General features: G+C 39.0%; 1 protein-coding gene across 1 annotated transcript in view; it reads left to right on the top strand.

The window, feature by feature from the left end:
* LOC100152218 (60S ribosomal protein L23a-like) overlaps window positions 1,522-24,572 on the top strand; it is a 33,072-nt gene continuing 10,021 nt past the window's right edge. The window contains 2 exon segments of the mRNA XM_003356767.3: window positions 1,522-1,648; window positions 15,038-15,084. Of these exon segments, the coding sequence (XP_003356815.2) occupies window positions 1,522-1,648; window positions 15,038-15,084 (174 nt within the window).

Raw genomic sequence — 24,572 nt, 5'->3', positions numbered from 1 at the left:
CACCGAAACAGACACTCAGAACAGAGACGCCAGCCGACACACACACTCACACGTTCCAAAGGGGATCCCTTTACCTCCAAGTCGGTTCTCGGGTGTGAGGGGTAGTCGCGGGTTTCCCGGCCAATGCACCAAACTGAAAGGCCAGTCGAGTTAAAATCCCTCTCGTCCTGACTCGGAAGAGGCGACACCCCAAATCACTCACGAGAAGCGGTCTTGATGCAAACAGCAAGAGGATTTTTATTCCGAGCGCGCTGGGGCCCACAGTCGTACGCCACGCAGGGGTAGAGGACTGCGGCCCCGAGTGTGGAGTCGGGACAGCTTTTATGGGGTTCACAACAAAGCCCGCGCTTTTACAAACTAATCATTTTTAAAATATCGCAAACCAGTCAATTCAAAACTTCGAGAGCCCGCGCTTTGTGGACCAATTAATTTTAAGTTGTTCTGGAGTTACATGTTTGTGCCTGTCTCTGGGTGGGGGAGACATATTGTCACCAAGATATATTTATCAGGATTTTCAACATTTTGTGGCACGCCCGATCTTACTGGGGTCCGTTAGGCAATTGACTTCTCCTCTTTTTATCTTATGCAAGCAGGTTTACAGAAGCCAAACAAGCAGTTAGGAGCAGTTTCAAGAAGTTTCAAGCATAGAGGCACATACTCAGGGGCCTGTTTTTCCCCTTCCACAAAGTTTTGTACAGAGCAGAAAGCAAGCCCTAAAACAGCAAAAAGTATGATCTTTTACCTATAGGGAACAGGGTCTGGAATTCGAGGGCATTTAGAGCTTCTTATTAACTTCCTGGGTTCTGGGAGAGTCAGGTTGCATTTTCATCCTTTCACTACTACTCCCAGAAAGGGGCGGTATTTTCGGACCCCCACTCCCCTTGGATGATAAAACTGTAGCCCACCTAATCCTCAAGGCAGAGCCTCCTTCCCTGCCTGCTTGCATCTGTCACCAGTGTCCTATCTTAATAAATCTGTTTCTTGCCTATCACTTTGTCTCTTTCGGAGTTCCTTCTGCGCAGAGGCATGAAGAACCTGAACCTCAGTGAGTCCAGACACCAGATGAGTGATTCTAATTTAAAACCATGGGTTTAAGTCCCAGTCTGTGTTTAGACTGGGTTCGAGTGCCTACACGCAGGTTCAAGTCCGAGTCTGTGTTCTGGCTAGGTTCAGGCTGTTAGTGTGTCAGTTTCGTCATGACCAGAGGGGTAGATATTTTCCCAGAAACTGATTATCTACAGAGCATGAATCCCCTCCTTTTTGACACATTCGTCTTGCTCCTTTAATGCTGTGTCTCCCTTATCATCTCTGGTCTCCCTTATCATCTCTGGTCACGCTGGGTCCCAGGTGTGAGATACTGTCTACACATGTTGTCTCTGGTTTTTCATCTCCATTGTTTTTTTGCAATAAAGTATTTCACATATATAGTAAAGTTATAAAATAAGAGAATGGCATACATGTGTATAAGATAATATACATATATATTTGACATTTGTCTGAATACATACATATAATAGGACAATGTACGAGTGTGTGCGTGCAAGCGTGTATTGTGAACTAAAGTTTGGCACTTGCCATCAGCCTCTACATGGAGTAGAACATGAGCCATTGCAACTGCCAACCTTCAGCACCCCGAATGGAGCTCAGGGTGGAGACCAGGAGTGACATACTCTGCTCTGGGAAAACCGGAAGAACGCGCCTTCAGATAGTTGGATATTTTCAGGAGAAGATTTTATAAGCCCAATTCTTGCATCTTCTCATATTTAGAAAAACACTAAAATCCATCAGTGATGACATGTTTGTGACTAGTAGTAACCTTCATGAGACCAGGAGAAAACTTCTGTAAAATGTGTGCATGGCTGCATGTACCTCCCCCTTCTCCTTTATGACTTAGATCTTGATAGTACCCCTTTCCTCTTTGAGGCAGTATTTTAGAGCTACCCAATAGCTCTGAAATAATGCCTCCTGGGCTGTAGTTAGTGGGCAAAACAAAAGACATTATGGTCACCTGTGAGAACAGCCACTCCCGGGGTGGGCCAATGAGCCCTGAGGGAACTCAGGGAAGCATATCAAAGGAGTGATTCCAGTAAGCCCAAATCCTCCCATAGAAATGGTTTTCTGTAAACCTGGCTATCTGTAAATCTTTTGTTTCCTACTAACTCCCCATTGTAGAAAAAACTCATACATCCTAGCTTCCCCCCTCACCTCCTCAGGTCTCCCAGGCTTAAATTCTAATTTCATCTCAAATAAAACTTAACTCTCAACTTTCTAGTTTTAACAGATCTTAACATTTTTATCACAATTTCTTTTTTAATTCTTTCTTTTCTTTCTCTTTCCCTTTCTCCTCTTTCCTTCAATCTTTCTTTCCTTTTTTCAAAATACTTCACACACAGTAAAATCTCTTGTTCTCCTATATTCCTCTCTCATTCTTTCCTCCTGTAGGACTATTCCTAAGATTGATATTAGTGCATTTATACCTGTTTGCACCCTGTTACTATGTACGCATCTATTTTGTAGGTTTTTTTTTTTTTTTTTTTTTTTAATTTTATTTTCCCACTGTACAGCAAGGGGGTCAGGTTATCCTTACATGTATACATTACAATTACAGTTTTTCCCCCACCATTTCTTCTGTTGCAACATGAGTATCTAGACATAGTTCTCAATGCTATTCAGCGGGATCTCCTTGTAAATCTATTCTACATTGTGACTGATAAGCCCAAGCTCCCGATCCCTCCCACTCCCTCCCCCTCCCATCAGGCAACCACAAGTCTCTTCTCCAAGTCCATGATTGATTTTCTTTTCTGAGGAGATGTTCATTTGTGCTGGATATTAGATTCCAGTTATAAGTGATGTCATATGGTATTTGTCTTTGTCTTTCTGGCTCATTTCACTCAGTATGAGATTCTCTAGTTCCATCCATGTTGCTGCAAATGGCATGATGTCATCCTTTTTTATGGCTGAGTAGTATTCCATCGTGTATATATACCACCTCTTCCGAATCCAATCATCTGTCAATGGACATTTGGATTGTTTCCATGTCCTGGCTATTGTGAATAGTGCTGCAATGAACATGCGGGTGCATGTGTCTCTTTTAAGTAGAGCTTTGTCCGGATAGATGCCCAAGAGTGGGATTGCAGGGTCATATGGAAGTTCTATGTATAGATTTCTGAGGTATCTCCAAACTGTTCTCCATAGTGGCTGTACCAGTTGACATTCCCACCAACAGTGCAGGAGGGTTCCCTTTTCTCCACACCCCCTCCAGCACTTGTTATTTGTGGATTTATTAATGATGGCCATTCTGACTGGTGTGAGGTGGTATCTCATGGTAGTTTTGATTTGCATTTCTCTTATAATCAGCGATGTTGAGCATTTTTTCATGTGTTTGTTGGCCATCTGTATATCTTCCTTGGAGAAATGTCTATTCAGGTCTTTTGCCCATTTTTCCATTGATTGATTGGTTTTTTTGCTGTTGAGTTGTATAAGTTGCTTGTATATTCTAGAGATTAAGCCCTTGTCAGTTGCATCATTTGAAACTATTTTCTCCCATTCTGTAAGTTGTCTTTTTGTTTTCTTTTGGGTTTCCTTTGCTGTGCAAAAGCTTTTCAGTTTGATGAGGTCCCATGGGTTTATTTTTGCTCTAATTTCTATTGCTTTGGGAGACTGACCTGAGAAAATATTCATGATGTTGATGTCAGAGAGTGTTTTGCCTATGTTTTCTTCTAGGAGTTTGATGGTGTCCTGTCGTATATTTAAGTCTTTCAGCCATTTGGAGTTTATTTTTGTGCATGGTGTGAGGGTGTGTTCTAGTTTCATTGCTTTGCATGCTGCTGTCCAGGTTTCCCAGCAATGCTTGCTGAATAGACTTTCCTTTTCCCATTTGATGTTCTTGCCTCCCTTGTCAAAGATTAATTGACCATAGGTGTCAGGGTTAATTTCCAGATTCTCTATTCTGTTCCATTGGTCTGTCTGTCTGTTTTGATACCAGTACCACACTGTTTTGATGACTGTGGCTTTGTAGTATTTCTTGAAGTCTGGGAGAGTGATGCCTCCTGCTTGGTTTTTGTTTCTCGGGATTGCTTTGGCGATTCTCGGTCTTTTGTGGTTCCATATAAATGTTTGGATTGTTTGTTCTAGTTCTGTGAAAAATGTCATGGGTAATTTGATAGGGATTGCATTGAATCTGTAGATTGCTTTGGGTAGGATGGCCATTTTCACAATATTGATTTTTCCAATCCAGGAACATGGAATATCTTTCCATTTTTTTACATCTTCTTTGATTTCTTTGATTAAGGTTTTATAGTTCTCGGCATATAGGTCCTTTACCTCTTTGGTTAGGTGTATTCCGAGGTATTTGATTTTGTGAGGTACAATTTTAAAAGGTATCGTATTTTTGTATTCCTTTTCTAATGCTTCATTGCTGGTATACAGAAATGCAACTGACTTCTGAATGTTAATCTTATATCCTGCCACTTTGCTGAATTTATTAATCAGTTCAAGGAGTTTTGGGGTTGAGTCCTTAGGGTTTTCTAGGTATAGAATCATGTCATCTGCATACAGTGACAGTTTGATCTCTTCTCTTCCTATATGGATGCCTTTGATTTCTTTTGTTTGTCTAATTGCTGTGGCTAAGACTTCCAAAACGATGTTGAAGAGCAGTGGTGAGAGTGGGCATCCCTGTCTTGTTCCAGATTTGAGTGAGAAGGCTTTCAGTTTTTCCCCATTGAGGATTATATTTGCTGTGGGTTTATCATAAATGGCTTTGATTATATTCAGGAATGTTCCCTCTATACCCACTTTGGCGAGGGTCTTGATCATGAATGGATGTTGAACTTTGTCAAATGCTTTTTCTGCATCTATTGAGATGATCATATGATTTTTGACTTTTTTTTTGTTAATGTGGTGTATGAGGTTGATTGATTTGCGTATGTTGAACCATCCTTGTGAACCTGGGATGAACCCAACCTGGTCATAGTGTATAATTTTTTTGATATGTTGTTGGATTCGGTTGGCTAAGATTTTGTTGAGAATTTTTGCATCTATATTCATCAATGATATTGGGCGATAGTTTTCTTTTTTGGTGGTATCTCTGCCTGGTTTTGGAATGAGGGTGATGGTGGCCTCATAGAATGTCTTTGGGAGTATTCCTTCTTCTTCAACCTTTTGAAAGAGTTTAAGGAGGATGGGCACCAATTCCTCTTTATATGTTTGATAGAATTCACCTGTGAAGCCATCTGGTCCTGGGCTTTTATTTGTAGGGAGTGATTTTATGACCTCTTCAATTTCATTTCTAGTGATTGGTCTGTTCAGTTGGTCTGTTTCTGCTTGATTCAGTTTTGGCAGGCTGTAAGATTCTAGAAAATTGTCCATTTCTTCCAGATTGTCAAACTTATTGCCATATAGTTGTTCATAGTATTCTCTTATGGTTTTTTGTATTTCTGCTGTATCTGTTGTGATTTCTCCTTTTTCATTTATAATTTTGGTGATTTGGGTTCTTTCTCTCCTCTTTTTAGTGAGTCTGGCCAGGGGTTTATCAATTTTGTTCACCTTTTCAAAGAACCAGCTCTTGGTTTTATTAATTTTCTCTACTGTTTTTTGAGTCTCTATTTTATTGATTTCTTCTTTGATCTTTACAATTTCCTTCCTTCTGCTGACTTTAGGACTTCTTTGTTCTTCTTTTTCTAATTCATTTAGGTGGAGGGTTAAGTTGTCAATTTGGGATCTTTCTTCTTTTTTGAGAAAGGCCTGGATTGCTATAAATTTCCCTCTGAGCACTGCTTTTGCAGCATCCCATAGATTTTGAGAGGTTGTGTCTTCATTATCATTTGTTTCAAGATAGTTTTTAATTTCCTTCTTGATTTCCTCATTGACCCATTGGTTTTTTAGTAGCATGTTGTTTAGTCTCCATGTAGTAGGTTTTTTCTCTTTCCTTTTCCCATGGTTGATTTCTAATTTCATGGCATTGTGGTCAGAGAAGATACTTGAGATAATTTCTATGCTCCTAAATTTATTGAGATTCGCTTTATGTCCCAATATGTGGTCGATTCTTGAGAATGTTCCATGAGCATTTGAGAAGAATGTGTATTTTGATTTTTTTGGATGTAGTGTCCTGAAGATATCAATTAAGTCTAACTTTTCTATTGTTTCCTTTAGGATCTCTGTTGCTTTATTGGTTTTCTGTCTAGAGGATCTGTCCATTGATGTGAGGGGGGTATTTAGGTCTCCTACTATGATTGTATTCTCATCAATATCTCCCTTTATGTCTGTTAATATTTGTTGTATGTATCTGGGTGCTCCTATGTTTGGGGCATATATGTTGATGATAGTAACATCCTCTCCTTGGATGGATCCCTTAATCATTAAATAGTGTCCTTCTTTGTCTTTCTTTATGTCTTTTGTTTTAAAGTCTATTTTGTCTGATATGAGCGTTGCAACTCCTGCTTTTCTGTCATGTCTATTGGCATGAAATACTTTTCCCCAGCCTTTCACTTTCAATCTATATGTATCCTTTGTCCTAAGGTGAGTTTCTTGTAGGCAGCATATTGAAGGTTTTTGCCGTTTTATCCACTCAGCCATTCTGTGTCTTTTGATTGGGGCATTCAGTCCATTGACATTTAAGGTGATAATTGATAGATGATTATTTATTGCCATTTGAACCTCGTGTTCCAGTTGATTCTATGGTTCTCCATTCTTCCTTTCTTTTTTTTTTTTTTTTTGGTTGGATGGTCTCCTGTTATTATCTGCTTGAGTGTATTTTTTTTTTCATTTTTTGCAAATGCAATATTTGGTTTTGGCTTGTGGTTGCCCTGTTTTTTAAGTATGCTAACCCCTTCCCATAATTGTGTGTTTTAGCCTGATGGTCCTGTAAGTTCAAACACTTCATTATTATATTAAAATTAAGAAGAGAGACATACTACAAACAAAAAGGATTATTTACCTCCTAACATCCCTTGCCCACATTTTATGGTTTTGATGACTCTTTTATTTTTTCTTTTTAATTTTATTTTGTTTGAAGCATGTTCATGATTAAATCTGTATGCTGGCTTATTTGAGTGACTACTCTCTGATTGTATCTTCCTCAGTCCTAGTTCTTCCTCTTCTTCTTCTTCTTTTTTTTTTTTTTTTTCTTTTCTTTTTTCTTCCCTTTCCTTCCTTTCTTTTTGGTTTAGAGAAGCCCTTTCAATATTTCCTTTAACCTGGGTTTTGTGTTGCTGTATTCTTTAAGTTTTTGTTTGTTGGGAAAAATTTTTATTTCCCCTTCTATTTTAAATGATATTCTTGCTGGATAAAGTATTCTAGGTTGCATATTTTTTCCTTTGAGCACTTTAAATATCTCTTGCCATTCCCTCCTGGCCTGTAGTGTTTCTGTAGAGAAATCAGCTGATATTCTTATGGGGGTTCCCTTGTAGGTAACATTCTGTTTTTCTCTTGCTGCCTTTAGGATCCTCTCTTTATCACTAACTTTTGCCATTTTTATTATGATGTGTCTTGGTGTGGGTCTGTTTGGGTTCAGTTTGTTTGGGGCCCTCTGTGCTTCTTGTATCTTGAATCCAGTATCCTTTAGATTTGGGAAGTTTCCAGCGATAATTTCTTCAAATATATTTTCCATTCCCTTATCTTTTTCTACTCCTTCTGGAATTCCTATTATGCGTAGATTGGCCCGTTTTATATTATCCCATAGGTCTCTTATATTGCTTTCCAGTTTTTTGATTCGGTTTTCTGTCTGTTGACCAGATTGAGTGATTTCCATTATTCTATCTTCCATATCACTGATTCGTTCTTCTGCATTATTCATTCTGGTTTTTACTGCCCCTAGTTCAGTTTGCATCTCTGCAAATGAATGTTCTAGTTTTTCTTGGCTCCTCCTTATATTTTCTAGCTCCTTTCTGAGGGTATCTGCATTGCTGTTCATATCTTCTCTTAATTCCTTCAGTATTTTCACTATTTCTCTTTTGAACTCCAGGTCTGTCAGACTGCAGAGATCAGTTTCATTGTTGACTGTTTTAGGTGAGTTCTCCTGTTGGTTTGACTGGGGGTGGTTTCTCAGCTTCTTCATCTTGCTTGTTGTCTTCTTTCTCCTGAGGGAGTTGTACTCTCCGTTATCGGGTAGTGTTTGCCTTGTCACTGCCCTGGAATATTTCCTGAGGGCTGTCGTTGTTGGTCAATCTTTTTTTGAGGCAGTGTGGCTTTTCTGGAGTGTTGATGGGACTAACAGTGTTTCTTTGAAGCAAAGGAGGACTTCCTGAGGGCAGACAGGACTGGGAGGTCCACCCCACGATGGTAGCAGATTTCACTTGGTTCTCAGCACCCCCTGGGGTCTTGGGCGGGTAGCAGGGCCCTTGGAGACTCAAGAGGCTCCTCCCCAGGGCAGCCCGATTCAGAAAGACCGTCTGAGATCTTTTCCCGATTCGGCCAGGCTTGTTGCAGCTTTTCTGGGCTGCAGGGGGTCCTGCCTGGAGCTGGCAGTCCTATGCAGCTGGTCCACTAGGTCTCAGCACCCCTTGGGGTCTTGGGCGGGTAGCAGGGCCTTTGGAGACTCAAGAGGCTCCTCCCCAGAACAGCCCGACTCAGAAAGACCGTCTGAGATCTTTTCCCAAGTCGGCCAGGCTTGTTGCAGCTTTTCTGGGCTGCAGGGGGTCCTGCCTGGAGCTGGCAGTCCTATGCAGCTGGTCCACTAGGTCTCAGCACCCCTTGGGGTCTTGGGCGGGTAGCAGGGCCCTTGGAGACTCAAGAGGCTCCTCCCCAGGGCAGCCCGATTCAGAAAGACCGTTTGAGATCTTTTCCCGATTCGGCCAGGCTTGTTGCAGCTTTTCTGGGCTGCAGGGGTCCTGCCTGGAGCTGGCAGTCCTATGCAGCTGGTCCACTAGGTCTCAGCACCCCCTGGGGTCTTGGGCGGGTAGCAGGGCCCTTGGAGGCTCAAGAGGCTCCTCCCCAGGACAGCCCGACTCAGAAAGACCGTCTGAGATCTTTTCCCAAGTCGGCCAGGCTTGTTGCAGCTTTTCTGGGCTGCAGGGGGTCCTGCCTGGAGCTGGCAGTCCTATGCAGCTGGTCCACTAGGTCTCAGCACCCCCTGGGGTCTTGGGCGGGTAGCAGGGCCCTTGGAGGCTCAAGAGGCTCCTCCCCAGGACAGCCCGACTCAGAAAGACCGTCTGAGATCTTTTCCCAAGTCGGTCAGGCTTGTTGCAGCTTTTCTGGGCTGCAGGGGGTCCTGCCTGGAGCTGGCAGTCCTATGCAGCTGGTCCACTAGGTCTCAGCACCCCTTGGGGTCTTGGGCGGGTAGCAGGGCCCTTGGAGACTCAAGAGGCTCCTCCCCAGGACAGCCCGACTCAGAAAGACCGTCTGAGATCTTTTCCCAATTCGGCCAGGCTTGTTGCAGCTTTTCTGGGCTGCAGGGGGTCCTGCCTGGAGCTGGCAGTCCTATGCAGCTGGTCCACTAGGTCTTAGCACCCCCTGGGGTCTTGGGCATGTAGCAAGGCCCTTGGAGACTCAAGAGGCTCCTCCCCGGGGGAGCCCGTCTCAGAAAAACCGTCGGAGAATTAGGTCGATCTATTCACGGCCTGGCTAGGCTTGTTCTAGCTTTTCTGGGCTGCAGGCCTTTTCTAGGGGGCTGGTGGTGTTTGGTGCTGCTCTGTGGAAGTGTAGCCCCTCCAAAGGGCAAGCAGGCCTGTGCAGGGAGAGCCCCTGCGGTGGTAGGCTTCAGGCAATTGTTGAGGCCAGCCCTCCTGGATGGCAGGCAGCCCCAGGTTCGGCGAGAGCGTAGGGGGTGGCGGGGGTGGGGGGAGGGAATGCACTGGGAAGCACAGCTTTCTGCTAGCTAGCGGGCCTGTAAGCTTGCTGTGGCGTGGGGGGTATTCTATGGGGACCCACCCCTTCTTCTCTCCCCTCCCCAGCACGGGCGCAGACCAGGCTCTTCTCCCAGGTTCCCTCTGAGGCGGCTTTCCACTTCCCCGCCCCTAGAGTATTGCTCCCTTCCTCTGCGACAGCTTTGTTTTCTAGTCTCCCAGGCAGTCTCTGCCCCGTCAAATGGTTTAGAGACCTCCCAAGCAGTTTCCGCTCTTCCCCGCCCCCCTAGCCCGGGGACTAATCTCTGGAGCCGAGGTCTCGGTGCCCAGCCCCCCCCCCCAGGCGTCCCCCGGCCCTTTCTTGGGGACTAACCTTCGGAGGCGAGGTCTCGGTGCCCAGCCCCAACCCAGGCGTCCCCCGGCCCCCTCTCGGGGACCAACCTTCAGAGCTGAGGTCTCGGTGCCCAGCCCCCACCCAGGGGTCCCCCGGCCCTTTCCCGGGGACTAACCTCTGGAGCCGAGGATTCGGTGCCCAGCCCCCACCCAGGCGTCTCAATTTTTGGTGACTGTGCCCGTAGTTCAGATGGTCCGTTGGGTTCTTGATCGTTTTTCCGTACTCCGACTTACTGCTACACTCTTCTCTGCATCTGGAGATTCCTCCGGTTCGTTTGATCTTTCCCCCGGTAGGAGACTTTCCAGGGTGCGGGATCCCTTTCTCCTCCGCAGTTCCCTTTGGGGAGCGCCCATCCCGCTCGGATTCACCTTCTCTCACTCTCCTCTTTTCTCCCGTTCTGCCCAATAATGTCACGAACTTCTTGCCGTTATTGGAGTTTAGGTTCCTCTGCCAGCGATTGGTTGTTGTTCTGTGCGAGTCATTTCTTCTGTAGATGTGCTTTTTTTGTTGTGTTTGTGGGAGAGGGCGAGCGTGTCCCCCTACTCCTCCGCCATCTTGTCCTCCTCTATTTTGTATGTTTTTAAAGCTCAATATAAATAATTCTGAAACTTACCTCTTTAGCTAAATGGCATATTTTGAGAGGTATTTTTGTTAACATTTTATAAAAATGATTTTTCAATAAATATTGATATACATTTTCCCTAGGAATATGTTTGAAAGATTTCTAGGGTTTATATTCTGAAATGGAACATTTGGATTTGATATGTGTGCATAGATAGACTGAAATTGTTGTGCCAATTTATACTCCTAATATCAATGTAGGGAAATTCTAATGTCTCTATATCCTCATCAATATTTGGTTTTGTCTCACTTTCTGTACTTTCATCAAGCTAATGAATGTGCAATTACTACTGTTACCAAAAACGTTTCATTCCAACATGATTCCTACCTTCACAACACCACTGAATTTGTTCTTGTGAAGATCACAAGTCCCTAAACTATCTTATCTAACGGATACTTTTCAATCTTCATCTTTCTCAGCAGTATTTGAAATAGTTAGCCACTTCTTATTTCCTAAATATGGAGTCATTGATTTTTTTAAACGAATGACTTAATAAATTAATACAAAGTTCTCAATATTTGACAAAAGAAGCAATTCCTCAACCCACAAAGCAATAACATTCTTCCTTTCTTGTGAACTCATGAAAAGATTAATTTCATTAGATAGTAATTGGATGTCTATAAGTTCTAGTACACATGCTAGACATAAAAGATTTAAAGAGGCTATTCTTCGTCATTCAGTATGGAACAGAGCCTAAAGTAATGTACCCTTAGTAGATATGTACCTAATAAATAAAATAATAAACTTGATTTTTTTGTCTTGTACCTATTATATTACAAAAGTAAAATATGTCTAACTATATTATGATTGTCTGACTCCTCTTGTAAAAAAATTATAGCAAAGGGGATGGCTTTTTCTTCTTTATATCCTGAGGTCATAGAGGAGTGCCTGACCAGGACACATACTACAAAGTTAACAAATATTGGTTGAACATATGAATGAATCAAAACGTAAGGTACCCAAAAGAAAACAAAAAGACAACTTACAGAATGGGAAAAAACAGTTTCAAATGATGCAACTGACAAGGGCTTAATCTCTAGAATATATAAACAACTTATACAACCAACAGCAAAAAAACCAATCAATCAATGGAAAAATGGGCAAAAGACCTGAATAGACATTTCTCCAAAGAAGATATACAGATGGCCAACAAACACATGAAAAAATGCTCAACATCGCTGGTTATAAGAGAAATGCAAATCAAAACTACCATGAGATATCACCTCACACCAGTCAGAATGGCCATCATTCATAAATCGACAAAGAACAAGTGCTGGAGGGGCTGTGGAGAAAAGGAAACCCTCCTGCACTGTGGTGGGAATGTAAACTGGTACAGCACTATGGAGGAGATACCTTAGAAATCTATACATAGAACTTCCATAGACCCTGCAATCCCACTCTTGGGCATTATCCGGACAAACTCTACTTAAAGAGACACATGCACCCGCATGTTCATTGCAGCACTATTCACAATAGCCAGGACATGGAAACAACCCAAATGTCCATCGACAGATGATTGGATTCGGAAGAAGTGGTATATATACACAATGGAATACTACTCAGCCATAAAAAAGAATGACATAATGCCATTTGCAGCAACATGGATGGAACTAGAGACTCTCATCCTGAGTGAAATGAGCCAGAAAGACAAAGACAAATACCATTTGATATCACTTATAACTGGATCTAATATCCAGCACAAATGAACATCTCCTCAGAAAAGAAAATCATGGACTTGGAGAAGAGACTTGTGGCTGCCTGATGGGAGGGGGAGGGAGTGGGAGGGATCGGGAGCTTGGGTTATCGGACACAACTTAGAATAGATTTACAAGGAGATCCTGCTGAATAGCATTGTGTACTTTGTCTAGATACTCATGTTGCAACAGAAGAAAGGGTGGGGTAAAAAATGTAATTGTAATGTATACATGTAAGGATAACCTGACCCCCTTGCTGTACAGTGGGAAAATAAAAAAATTATAAAAAATAAAAAATTAAAAAAAAAAACAAAACGTAACAATTTCTATAAAATTTCTGTCTAATGAGAGCTCAAATAAAATTTTTAAATTTTTATTCCACTTCTTGTATTGATAGCTAGAGATACTAATGGTTTAATGTGAGAAAAAAGCATATATACGTATGACTGGGTCACTATGCTATACAGCAGAAATTGCCACAAAGCAGTAAATATTGAGTCATCCATACTTTAACAAAAAATGATAAAGAAAACAATAAACTGGTAAACTATTTGATCATAAAAAAAAATCATGTGAGGAGTGCCCTTCGTCGCTCAGCAGTTAAGGAACCTAACATCCGTGAGGATTCAGGTTCACTCCTACCCTTGCTCAGTGGGTTAAGGATCCAGCATTGCTATAGCTCCAATTCAATCTCTACCCTGAGAACCTCCATAAGCCTCAGTTGTAGCCCTAAAAAGACAAAAAGGAAAAAGAAAAAAAAAAAAAATCATGTGAAGAGAAGGGGTAGTGATTAGTATTGTAAAAATATAGGCATTTTTCTGAGAATGGGTGGGCAAAAAATGAATGTGGGAAAACCATTTACCTCTTCATTTGAGTTGAGACTAGTACGAGATATGGGTACAAGTGTTGAGTTTCCCTGGACTGACCTCAGATGAGTGGATCCCAGTGCTGTCTTAGTACATTTATAGCCTGGTTTCTGATCTCTTATGCTCCCATTTTGGCATGATTTCTGAGTCATCTGCATAAAGACTCCTATAAAACATTCTTCTATAGGGCATGTCAATGTCAAATGCAGCAATTTGAACAATGTTGCTTTGGTGTAAACCAAATTAGTTCTTTGAACCTATTTAAGTGCATGTTGCTCTTACAGAAAATATAACTTTTTAAGTCCTACCCTTTCAAATACAAGACATATTTTCCCTTACAACTCTCATATAGTAGGCATTCAATAAATGTCTATGGCATTAATTAAGTAAAATTTCCTAAGATGCTGTTCAAAGAGGAATTTTTGGTAAAAGGGAGAGGATAAAATCTTCAGACTACTAAAATCGTCACAGAAGTGTGAACTGGTTTGGTGGGGAAAAAAGAAGGTTCTATATGCCAGATTCTTTGATAATCAGACTTGCTTACTTTGGAAGGATACAGAGTGCTTTTACGAAAGTAACATATCAATTTCCTAGGTGTAAAAATGCTTTACGAGAAACAACAGTAAAACTGGAAGCCATGTCGAAAATAGATGTTATTTATCTATTTATTTTATTTATTGTTAAGGTCACGAAAATACTGCCAATCAAAGCTACTTCCTGGAATCAGGGCTTTAGTCACCTTGACACCACAAACTACTCTTTGCATTCACAGATCTCGAAGACACCCAATTTTGAGCTCTCAGAATATTCAAAAGGAATCCAGATAATCTGCTCCTAAGCAAAAATGGACTACCCAAAGTCCACAGACACAACATTTGCACAACCAACTGCCTTTGTTCCTGACATGGAGAACCATCCTCCACAGGGTCTCCAGGACAGGATTAACCTGTGCCATTTATTACTGCAGAGTGCATGCCCACGGATGAATTATTGTTACGCTGCCAAGTCTACTTCCAGTCCAGTCTCAAGTCACTGGAAAGAACAAAATGCAAAAGCCTTAAAACAAACAACACAACAGATTGAGATTTAAGGAGAAAAAAATGTTTAAATAAAAGTTTACGGGGAAAGCGTCCATAGGAAACTCGTTAGCTAAGCCTCTGAAATTGTCACACATTCTCCACACACATTTATTCGCCTCGAAATGTATAATGTAAAGCCTTACTGGGTAAGTGTCTCCCTTGAAAATGTGAAAGTCTTTCTTTAAGACAGGTATTGATCTGTAGTACCTGTATCCTGCCTGCCTCCTAGGGATATTTAGCTCTTAAGAAAGAAATCTGTAAATCGCTCTAAACACATCAAAGGGAAGGCATTAGACAAGTGTGAGGCATGAAAACCACTCTCTTTAAATGAAATGCTGTCCCCTGAATTGCACAGTGTGAAAGACTGCAAACATCATTTTCTGAGAACTTTCATTAATATCTCACAGAGCACTCCTCAGTATACATGTAGAATGTGCCAGATTAACTCTCGGCTAAAAACTTAACATGAAGACAGTCACAGAATAAGAAACAAAACCAAAAAAAAAAAAAGAAAAAAGAAAAAATTTTGAAATACCTGAGAAATGATGGATCAGAAAGTTTCTGTGTGTTTGTTTTTGATCAAGTATTTGTCTGTTTTTTCAGCTGGCTGCAGAGGATTAGATTTACGAGAGAACATGAAAGGTGCACAGGTATGTACATTTTTTAGGTGTGAGATTGCAGAAAGAGGATGCCAGTGAATTCCACCTCCAGAAAAGGCAAAGGCGATCAAAACTGTTGATTACTCTACTATCAATCCAAACTAGCCTAAAGAAAATGTTCAGGCGTTCCCATCATGGCTCAGCGGAAACAAATCTGACTAGTATCCATGAGGACACAGGTTCAATCCCTGGCCTTGCTCAGTGGGTTAAGGATCCGAAACCACCGTGAGCTATGGTGTAGGTTGCAGACAGGGCTCAGATCTGACGTTGCTGTGGCTGTAGTTTAGGCCAGTGGCTACAGCTCCAAATTCGACACCTAGCCTGGGAAACTCCATATGCTGTGGGTGCAGCCCTAAAAAGACAAACTAACAAACAACAAAAAAGAAAATGCTCAGACTTCTGGACCAATTAAAAATAGCAGGTGCAATCCTCAGGTTTGAGGAAAAGGCACTAATTTTATAAAATAAATATCTTTTTGGAGAAATTTTAGGCATAAGAATGGAAATGATAGGATTCCATTTTGATTGATTTTGATTGAAGAGAGTTACAAAACATCTTGTCTCTGATAACAGCTTTTTTTTAAATATATAATCATTTTTATTTTTTCCATTATAGCCGGTTTACAGTGTTCTTTCAATTTTCTACTGTACAGCTTTTGACACAGCCAAAGAGAGAAGCTGGAAAAACAATGGACACAGCAGCTGAATGGAGAGCTTATGTGTATGTCGTATACTGGGGGGAGGTAACTTGGGAACGCAGGGGAGTACAGAAGGGGGTAAGGCATCCCAGTGAGGAGGAAAAATGAAAAAAGAGAAATTAGATGTAGACTTCACCTGCTTCCCCACTTTACAAGAAGTTTTTTCTACGGTGAAAACAAAAGGAAATATGAAATTAATTTAAAATGTATATGTTGACTGAAAAAAAAAAAAAAGCATAACATGTGAGTGGTGAATTTAGTTTTATTTGGGGTAAAATGAGGACTATAGCCCAGGAGACAGCATTTCAGACAGTTCTGAGAAACCGCTCTGAAATGATAGAAGGGAAAGTCAGTATTATATGTATATGATTTTACTGAAAGGGGTATGTGAGGTCAAGCACACATTTTGGCAGAGGCTTGCTGCTAGTCACGAAGAGAGGTATCACCATGAAGGATTTTAGCGCTTTTCTAGATAATGAGGAAATATAAGAATTGGGCTCATAAAATCTTCTTCTGAAAATATCTAACTATCTGAAGACCTGTTCTGCAAGTCTTCCCCAGAATAGAGTGCCTCATTCCTGATCTCCACCCTGAACTCCTTTCAGATTTTAAAATTTATTTTAATCTATAAAATAGGAAAACAACAATTTAGAAAAATACTTTGAAAAGGGAGGTCCTTAGAGGAAGGGCTAGATGGAAACAACAAATGGAACTAGAATTAGAGTTGCTCTATTATGGAAATAAAGACTTTTAAAAAAACTGAATTTCAAACAAATAAATATTATTAACATAATTATGTCCTATGCAATAACTCTGACACACTTTAACAAAAAACTATTTTTTTTTTTAAATTCAAATTTGACTTGGCAACCTATATTTATCTGGCAACCCTGCCTAGATTAAAATTTGAGTAGGAAAAAGCAAAGATGAATGTTGGTGAAGAAGAGGAAAGAGAAGACATGTGACATTATAATAGGCCATACTGACCCCAGGAAATTTTTTTTTAAAAGTGAAGTCTGCACAGTTTTAAACTAAATGCCATATGGTGCCATGATATACTCCTTCTCAATTAGTTCCCCATACCCCATTGAACATCCACTACAGAAAGCTTATGCGAGTGGTTTCACGGGGTGAAGGGTTAATATAAAGGAAATTATAGGAGAAAAAATGAAAAGCTAGTCTGGATTACAATGATTAAAAAATCATGTGCGATCCTGATCTCAGCACGGCTAAAATCAGGGTGCAAACAGTGACACCAGCACCCCATTTCCCTTTCCATTTCTTCACAACACGCTCCGTTCTCTAGGTGACAAACGGCTGAGGAATCTCCTTTGTTCCATTTCTCATGTTTATTTGTCTTTTTAATTTACTTTTATTGGAGTATAATTGATTTACAATGCTGTATTAGTTTCAAGTGTACAGCAAAATGAATTAGTCATACATATAAATATATATTCATTCTTTTTTCCCATAGGTTATTACAAACTATTGAGTAGATTTCCCATGCTATACAGCAGGTTCCCATAGCAGGTCCTATTTATACAAAACAGACAATTAATGAGAACCTACTGTATAGGTAGGTTCAGTAGTATGGATGCATTAGTCCCACCCTCTCAATTCTTCCCTTCCCCCCAGTGGTTTCATCTATGGTAAATGTAAAATTGGTTTTGAAATCTGTGTTTGTTTCTATTTTTTTAAATAAGTTTTTTTTTGGTATCACTTTAATTAGATTCCACACATAAGTGATATCTTATGACATTTGTCTTTGTCTGACTTGCTTTATTCATTATGAAAATCCCTAGGTCCATCCATGTTGCTGCAAATGCCATTATTTCAATCTTTTTATGACTGAATGATATTCCATTGTGTATATGTACCACATCTTTTTTTTTTATCCATTCCTCTGTTGATGGACATTTAAGTTGCTTCCAGTCATGGCTGTTGTAAATAGTGCCCTAATGAAAATAGGGGCACATGTATCTTTTCAAATTATGGTTTTCCAAGAGCATGGTATATCTTTCCATCTGTTTATGTCACCTTTGATTTCTTTCACAAGTGTCTTAGAGTTTTCAGAGTACAGGTCTTTTGTCTCCATTGGTAGGTTTTTTTTCCTAGTAGTTTTGTAGTGTATCCTTTTTGATATGATGATACATAGAATTATTTCCCTAATTTCTCTTTCTGATCTTTCATTGTTAGTATATAGAAATGCAATAGATTTCAGTGAATTAATTTTGTATCCTGCAAATTTACCAAATTCATTGATGAGCTCTAACAGTTTTCTGGTAGTATCTTCAGGATTTTCTATGTATGGAATCATGACATCTGTAAACAGTGGTAGTTTTACTTCTCCTCCAATTTAATTGCTTTTACTTCTCTTTCTTTTCTGATTCCATCAGTAAATCTTATCCATTCTCTCACAATAGCTGTAGAGAAGTTCCACTGAATTACCTAGGTTATAGTTGAATTACATTTTTTATTATACCTGAGCTAGACAATATATTCAGAAATAAAACATTCTGATTGGCCAGATCTGCGCTGTATACTCATAGTTGGAACCAGAGATTGAGTTATCTCACACTGAAACAACAGACAAAAGATGAAGTCTTAGATGAAAATGAGATTATTTGCTTAAGAAAATAAAGTTATCTACACTTCATGGCCAAAAAAACAAATAAAATAAAATATAGCAAGTTTCCATTATAAGCTTTAAATAGAGATAAATCTATCTTAATTCAGATTTTAAGGGTAGGTGGCAGTGACTGACAACTGTGTTATGAATATTTTATTTACTTCTCCACTTTATTTATGGTAAACATCTGAAACTTAGGAACTTATAATTCCTTTTATTCTCTATAAAATCTGTCCCTGGTAAGTGTTTAATAAAAATAGAATAAATTAGTAAACGAACAAATGAATGAAAAAAGCAAATGCCATGTTTTGATAAATAGATCCAAATACTTTCTATATAAAGTGCTAAAAATTGAACCAGCAGAACAACCTTTATGTTTTAAAAAATGACTTTCTCTTTAATTATATATGTGAGATGGTAAATAAATCAAAAGAGAAAAATGTGGACTTCAGAACTTGTTATATCTGTAGAAATATTTGAGTTGGGAGACCACAGTCACTTAATTGTTGAAATGATGTTGAACTAGTTACTCATCCATGGCATAGGAAGAAAACCTACCTTAGAGGACTGCTATGAAGAGTAAATAAGACTACATATATGCAAATGCTGAGCACAAGTTTATAAACTTTATGTACATTGGGATCAATCACCAAGGCATATCTAGGAACTAGCCCAATACTTCACACATTGGAAACACTTGAAAAATGTTTTCCTAATAGAAAACTGAGTAAGGACATTATTGAAAATTATCCTGTAGTGTATATGTGTGTGTGTGTATGAGAGAGAGAGAGAAAGAGAGAGATAGTTGGGGAGGGAGGGTTGGGGAGAATGGGTTATATAAGGGCATGAGATAAAGTAGTACAAATGCATTGTCCTTTAGCATTCAAATATTTTTCAAGCTTCATTCTGATTCTATAAATAAGCATATGTCAAATATGTCAGGAATACATCAAATTTCACTGTGTATTTAAGATTTCTACTTTTTTCACCATTAGCTCTTATTAGATCCAGCAACTGAAATATATTTTGCTGGTGCTGCAGTTTTCTATTATGGATATGTAATAAGACTGACAAAGAAATGAGAAACTAAAATTACAGCTTTCTCCTTTACCCTCATTCCTCTCTGTTACCCGTTAAGGAAGATCCATAAGAACTTTTTGTCTATTACACAATTCAACAAAAAAAAGTTATCTATCTTTATTATATTTGGTAATATAGAGGGACTTTTTTTAATGGCCAGAAAACTTTGTTAAATCTAATGTGATATGATTGTATCTCCACATGTTTTAATTAACTTTTCAAACTTTCTATGTTAACTAATACTTATATTATCTATAATAAGCCCCACATGGTTACATAAAACCATAGCATAATGCCCACTGAAATTCCAAGTACATAAAAATGATCTAAGATACAATGAATTGAGCTTATTGATGGTCACCATGTATGTTAATAAAAAACAAAAACATAAGTTTAAAACCAAAGGGAAGTTCTCACAGTTAAGATTGTAGGACAGGAGTTCCCACCGTGGCGCAGTGGTTAATGAATCCGACTAGGAACCATGAGGTTGTGGGTTCGATCCCTGGCCTTGCTCAGTGGGTTAAGGATCCAGCGTTGCCCTGAGCTGTGCTGTAGGTCGCAGACGCGGCTGGGATCCCGCGTTGCTGTGGCCCTGGTGTAGGCCAGTGGCTGCAGTTCCAATTCGACCCCTAGCCTGGGAACCTCCACATGCTGTGGAAGCAACCCTAGAAAAGGCAAAAAGACAAAAAAAAAAAAAAAAAAAAAAAAAAGATTGTAGGACAAAAAAAAAAAAAAAAACCTCTAACATTAGGATGACTGGCATTGCAATGGTTTATCACATTAACCTATTAATTTTTATTACATGCATAGCACTGAACTTGCTGGTAGCTACCTACATAAAATAAATAATATTAAAGTCATATCATGTATCTAATTATTGTTGATTCACAAATGTTAACAGTATCTTTGAGATATTTGGTATATGCTGAGACTTTGTTAAGTACTTTAAAATAAAATGAGCATTTCATTGATTATAAAAGTAATTTAGGCTTACAAAACAGACATATAGAAACCATGTACCAACAACTGAAAATTTTCAACAAATCCGTGATGGACAAAATCTCTGATATTTTAGAATATATTCTTCTAAATCATTTTCTGTCTTCAAATATAAATATTCATCCTAAAGCCTGACTGTGTATTGTGTAGGGGGATGGGTAGTTGTTGGCTGATGGATTTAAAAACAAGGAGTTGTTAGAAAAGGCTTTCCTATTGATATTTGGGAGCCTAAGGTCCAGTGGAGACCCTGAGAGAGCTGACATGTGTGGCCAACACACACGGAAAATATAGAATATGATGTAAAGTGAGGTGGGAGAATTTGAGAAACTGAATTCTGCCAATAATAGGAATGACCTTGAAAGTGAATTGTTTCTCAGCATCTCCAGATAAGATGTCACCTTGACTCTGGTATTGAGAGACACTAGACAAAGAAGCCAGTTGAGTCTATTCAAACCATAGAACTGTGAGATAGTAAATGGGTGTTCTGTCACTACATTTCTGGTAATTACTTACGCAGAAATAGAAAACTAAAACAAATGGGAAGTTATCAGTCAAAGAAGTGTCAGAATTTGATTCACATTTTAAAAGTTTCCCTCTGAGGAAGAGAAGAGGAGAACAGAAGGAAGAGAGCAAAGGAGGAAGGAATAAATCCTGAGTATACACAGAAAAAAGAAGAAAGATCAACTGAGGAAGTTTTGCAGTAATCTAGGATCAAGGAGAAAGCAGATTAAAGGAAGAGTAAAGGATGAAAGGATGTAGCAGAGGAGATTTTAACCTGTCCCCATGAGGAATGTGCTACTTTGTTTACTCATTTAAAGAGGATATTTCAGGAAGGGATATAAAGGATAGAGCTAAAGTCTTCCATTCTTCTTCCAGATCTAACGTCACCCTTTCTCCCCTGGCCGTGTGCTCCTAGAGGTTGATCTGTATAGATTAAGAGAAGGGATTTTCCTGGCCTCTGGTCTTGACTTGGTTAAACCAAAGGAGCATGCCAGTAACAGATGGGAGGGAGGGAGGAAAGTGAAGTCAAAGTATTCATTTTCTGTTTCCTGCCTATGGATTACTGCAAACTTAACTAAAATTGACAGCTGCTACTAGGCTGCCCACTTCCTTTGCCTCCTTCTGGCTCTGGTACATGCTCCTTCCTATTTTCCCCTTCAGACCTAGAAATGAGATACTAAGTCTAGGGAGCTGCACTATCACAGCCTATGACCTCTTCATTTTAAATAGTTCCATTACAAAAACTGTACCCATGGACATTACAGAATTTTACATGAAGTAAAGAGAACAAAGATTAAAAAAAAGGACCTAATCTTAGAAAATTTCAATAATTTTGACATTAAAAATAATATGTAGCTTATATTTATTGAGACAGACACTGTATACATTTTAGCTATTAAAAAAAACTGAGGCTATAGAGGGGCAAGAGTTGTTTTGTTTGTTGTTTTTTTTCCCCCAAGGCCATGTATCTAGAGAGTAGAAGAGAAGATAATCTTACTCCAGCATCTCTTAAATGGATAAAGATAATCCTGAGATGGAGACAAATGCATTAGACAAAGGGGAAGTAGAATAGCACAGGGTTATTTTAAGACTTTCATGGATGTGAGTGACAATAGTGCCAGCCTTCTAAGCATTTTACCAGCACATGATGACATTCTTTGGATTCAGTAACATGGAATTTTGGTTTCCTCTTTTTTGCAATTATAAACAATTGTGCAAAAATAAAAAATAAAAAAATAAACAATTGTGCAGTAAATGTCTTACATATATACATCATATGCTTGTCTTTGTCTAGAAGTGAAATAGCTGTATCAGCAAGTATACCCATTTTTAAATTAATAAAAATTTCCACATTGCTCTCCATAAAAAGAGTAGGAAGTAGACTTTTATACCCCTACCTATAGCATAGAAGAGTATACGTTCCATCAAACCTTTGCAACATTGCTATCAGTTTGTTTGCTGTTTGTCAGACTAAAAAAATATTATTTTAATGTTCTTTATATGCAGTTGATTATTAGAAAGGAGAAACTCTATGCATATAACTTTTGGAAAATCATTACCTTTATGAGTATGAATCTGATAAAAGAACATTGATGAGAAACTCCGATAAGTGATACCTTCTTAATTCCTGTTGAAGTCTAAGCCCATGATGTCCATTGTCTTATTATCTCTGACTAAAATTATTCATGAAAAAAATGCTGCTACACTCCATTTATCTTGCAGTATCTTACTGCCATACAGCAACTTTGGAGCATCAGATATTTGTCATGTGTCATTGAGAAAGATGACTGCTGATAATTGATGATGACAGTGATGACAGTGAAGACAATGACAATGGCACTCATTCTTGATGACCTCTATGGTTAGGTGCTTTTCTCTCATTACTTTTCAAGAAAATTTTACTTCTTGTATATAATTACAGGGAGGAACTGAATTATCATCTATATTTCAGTTCATTTTTTCTGATGAGTGCAAAAATGAGCAGGAAAAAAGATGGAGTTGAAAAGACAAAGAGACCAAAATAAATAAATAAATAAATATAAAATAAGAAACAAAATGAAATGCGAATTTTGCTCACTTCTGATGTGTATATTTGAGTGGATATTTCTTTGCTTTTTTTTTTTTTTTTTTTTTGTCTTTTTAGGACTGCATATGGAAGTTCCAAGGCTGGAGGTCAAATCAGAGCTGTAGCTGCTGGCCTACATCACAGTGCAAGGCAATGCCAGATCCTTAACCCACTGAGCAAAGCCAGCGTATGGAACCCACATCCTCATGGATACTAGTTGGGTTCTTTACTGCTGAGCCATGATGGGAACGCTTTCTTGGCTATCTTTTTGTAGTCAGGCTCATTTTCTAGAGTCCCATCTATGATATATTTTTATTTGTACTCTTAACTTCTTAGTATAGTTAAAGTAATACATCTCCTATTTAATAATCTCCCACTGTTATGCACTGCTTCCTTTCTCTCACTAAAGCATTTCTCTAGCATTTTATGGCTTACTCTAAGTAGGTCTTCTATTTGAGCCACATATTCTTTATAAAGAGAAATTCTGAAGAAGAAAAAACTTAAAATATATTTTTGGTATTGGTGGCCCATGTGTATAGGATTGGAGAGCTTGGTTCTAAAACAATGAGGCAGATAGTATTGCACATGTGCGTGAAATAGGTATTTTCCTTCAGAAGAGAGAAATGTAAAATTCAGTAAATTAACTTTTTCAGGAACAGAATTTATTTAATGGCTATGGAGTCACATGGTTGGAAGCAAGAGGAGTTTTATAAAAAGACTGACAATAATTGTTTTATTAGAAAAATGTAATAACGGGAGTTTCCGTAATGGCTCAGTGGTTAATGAACCCAACTAGAATCCATGAGGATGTGGGTTTGATCCCTGGCCTTGCTCAGTGGTTTAAGGACCCGGCGTTACTGTGAGCTGTGGTGTGGGTCTCAGGCACAGCTCAGAACTGGCATTGCTGTGGCTGTGGTATAGACTGGCAGCTACAGCTCTGATTTGATCCCTAGGCTGGAAAACTCCATATGCCATGGGTGCAGCCCTAAAAAAAAAAAGACAAAAAAAGAAAGAAAAATGCAATAATGACTTAACAAAATATGTTGGTGATGGCAAAATAGTGCAAAGAAAAACAAATAGAAAGTAAATATATCAACCTAAATTTGAACAAAATGCTCAGAAATATCCAATTTTAATGCTTTTATTTTGGAAAACAACTGTCCATTATATGAGTCTTTCTTCTCTAAAACTCATTTAAAATAATTTTAACTGAAAACTCCCATCATTCAATCATTATTCACTGAATAAAGTTCATTTTCCTCCTACAGTGCCAAATAAGCCACAACAATTTTCATGCTAAGAATGAGGCTCAAAGATACCTAAGAACCTTTGCATATCAAAGCTTAAATATCATTTAATGACATGTATATAATGATGGATGATACAGGCCAAGATGTAAGTGACCAAAAAAAAAGAACTTTCAGATGGTGCTTTTACATGTAAATGTTTCTAGGTTTATTCTTCTAAGTTTTGTCTCATTGTTCTGTTGCTTTGCATTTTAAGAGGTG

This window comes from Sus scrofa, chromosome 7, assembly GCF_000003025.6.
Source record: "Sus scrofa isolate TJ Tabasco breed Duroc chromosome 7, Sscrofa11.1, whole genome shotgun sequence".
In the NCBI taxonomy this organism is placed as follows: Eukaryota; Metazoa; Chordata; class Mammalia; order Artiodactyla; family Suidae; genus Sus; species Sus scrofa.
The sequence above is the reverse complement of the archived record's forward strand: the minus strand, read 5'-3'. Positions and strand labels throughout refer to the sequence as shown.